Consider the following 1310-nt stretch of genomic DNA (forward strand, 5'->3'; position numbering starts at 1 on the left):
TGGCGGCGTTGCTGCTGCTGCTGCTGCTGTAGGCTGCTGCTGCTGCTGCTGTCCTTTACTTTCCTCTCGTGTGTCACCTTGGGAGGGACTCCGTATTCGCCTCTTGCTGCTGCTGCTGCTGGGGTTGCTGCTGTTCTTTTCTGCTGCTGCGTCGAGGCCAGAAAGCCGATCTCCCAAAGCAGCGAGTCGTCTTTCTGCTGCTGCTGCTGCTGCTGCTGCAGATGCTGCTGCAATATCATCTTGCGGTGCCTCTTCACCTTGTTGCGGCTCCTCCGAAGAAAAAGAACCTGCTGGCTGTTGCTGCTGCTGCTGCTGCTGCTGCTGGCGTCCAAGCAGGGTTGCTGCTGCTGTCGGAGTCGGACTATGCGCGCTTACCGATGCTGCATCCGGATCTGCTGCTGCAGCTGCCTCTACTGGTGCCGCTGCCTCTGCTGCTGCTGCTGCTGCTGCTGATGCTGCTGCTGCTGCCTCTGCTGCTGCGGCGGCTTCTGCCGTGTGCCGCACTGCTGCAGGAAGCTGCTCCTCCAGTTGCAGGCGCCTCTGAGAGCAGCAGCAGCAGCAGCAGCAGCAGCGGAAATGTGTCTTGGACTGAGAGGCAGCAACACTAGCAGCCGCAACAAAAATAACGGCAGCAGCGACAGCAGCAGCAGCAGCAAAAGCAGGGCGGCTAGCAACAGCAGAAAGGCAAGCACCGGCTAGCTAGCTAGCTGGCCAACTGTCTAGCCAGCTATCCAGCTTGCTAGCTATCTGTCTAAGTAGCTACCTAGATAGATGGCTAGCCAGCTAGCTAGCCACCCTGCTAGCTAGCCACCCAGCTAGCTAGCCACCCAGCTAGCTAGCTGGGTGGCTAGCTAGCTTTGTCTGCATAGACAGCTGGGTGGTCCGCTAGCTAGCTAGGTAGCTGCTACTCATTCGTAGAGCTAGCTAGCTAGCCAACAGCCCAATAAACTAGCTAGCTGGCCCATCTCTTGACTAACTGGCTAGCTAGCTAGCTGGCTAGCTGGCCAGCTCATTGCCTAGCTAGCTAGCTAGCAGGCTCACTGCAAGGCTGATCAGCTGATTGGCCTCCGCTGCAGTAAGCGGCAGCAGCAAAGGGGCCGCCAAACTGCCCTCAGTGTCCGCCGCACTGCTGCTGCTGCTGCTGCTGCTGCTGCTGTTGCGGCGGCGGCGCTGGCGCTGCTGCTGTCTGTCAACTGCTGCTTGTAGAGACCGCATCAAGAGGTTTCCAAAGAACATCAGCAGCTGCGGCTGCAGCTCTGGCCTGCTGCTGCTGCTGCTGCTGCTGCTGTCCCTGCGTGACACGCGCTGCC

At 59.5% G+C, this 1310-nt stretch overlaps 1 protein-coding gene across 1 annotated transcript in view; it reads right to left on the reverse strand.

Annotated features, from left to right (window-relative positions):
• ETH_00041340 (uncharacterized protein) overlaps positions 1 to 1236 on the reverse strand; it is a gene marked incomplete at both ends in the record, with an annotated part of 2264 nt that extends 1028 nt beyond the window's left edge. The window contains 2 exons of the mRNA XM_013375643.1: positions 1 to 540; positions 1042 to 1236. Coding sequence (XP_013231097.1) covers positions 1 to 540; positions 1042 to 1236 — 735 coding nt within the window. The remainder of the gene's footprint in view (positions 541 to 1041) is intronic.
• Positions 1237 to 1310: the final 74 nt, after the last annotated feature.

The sequence above is a fragment of the Eimeria tenella genome, genomic scaffold, assembly GCF_000499545.2.
Source record: "Eimeria tenella Houghton genomic scaffold, Eth_scaff2932, whole genome shotgun sequence".
In the NCBI taxonomy this organism is placed as follows: domain Eukaryota; phylum Apicomplexa; class Conoidasida; order Eucoccidiorida; family Eimeriidae; genus Eimeria; species Eimeria tenella.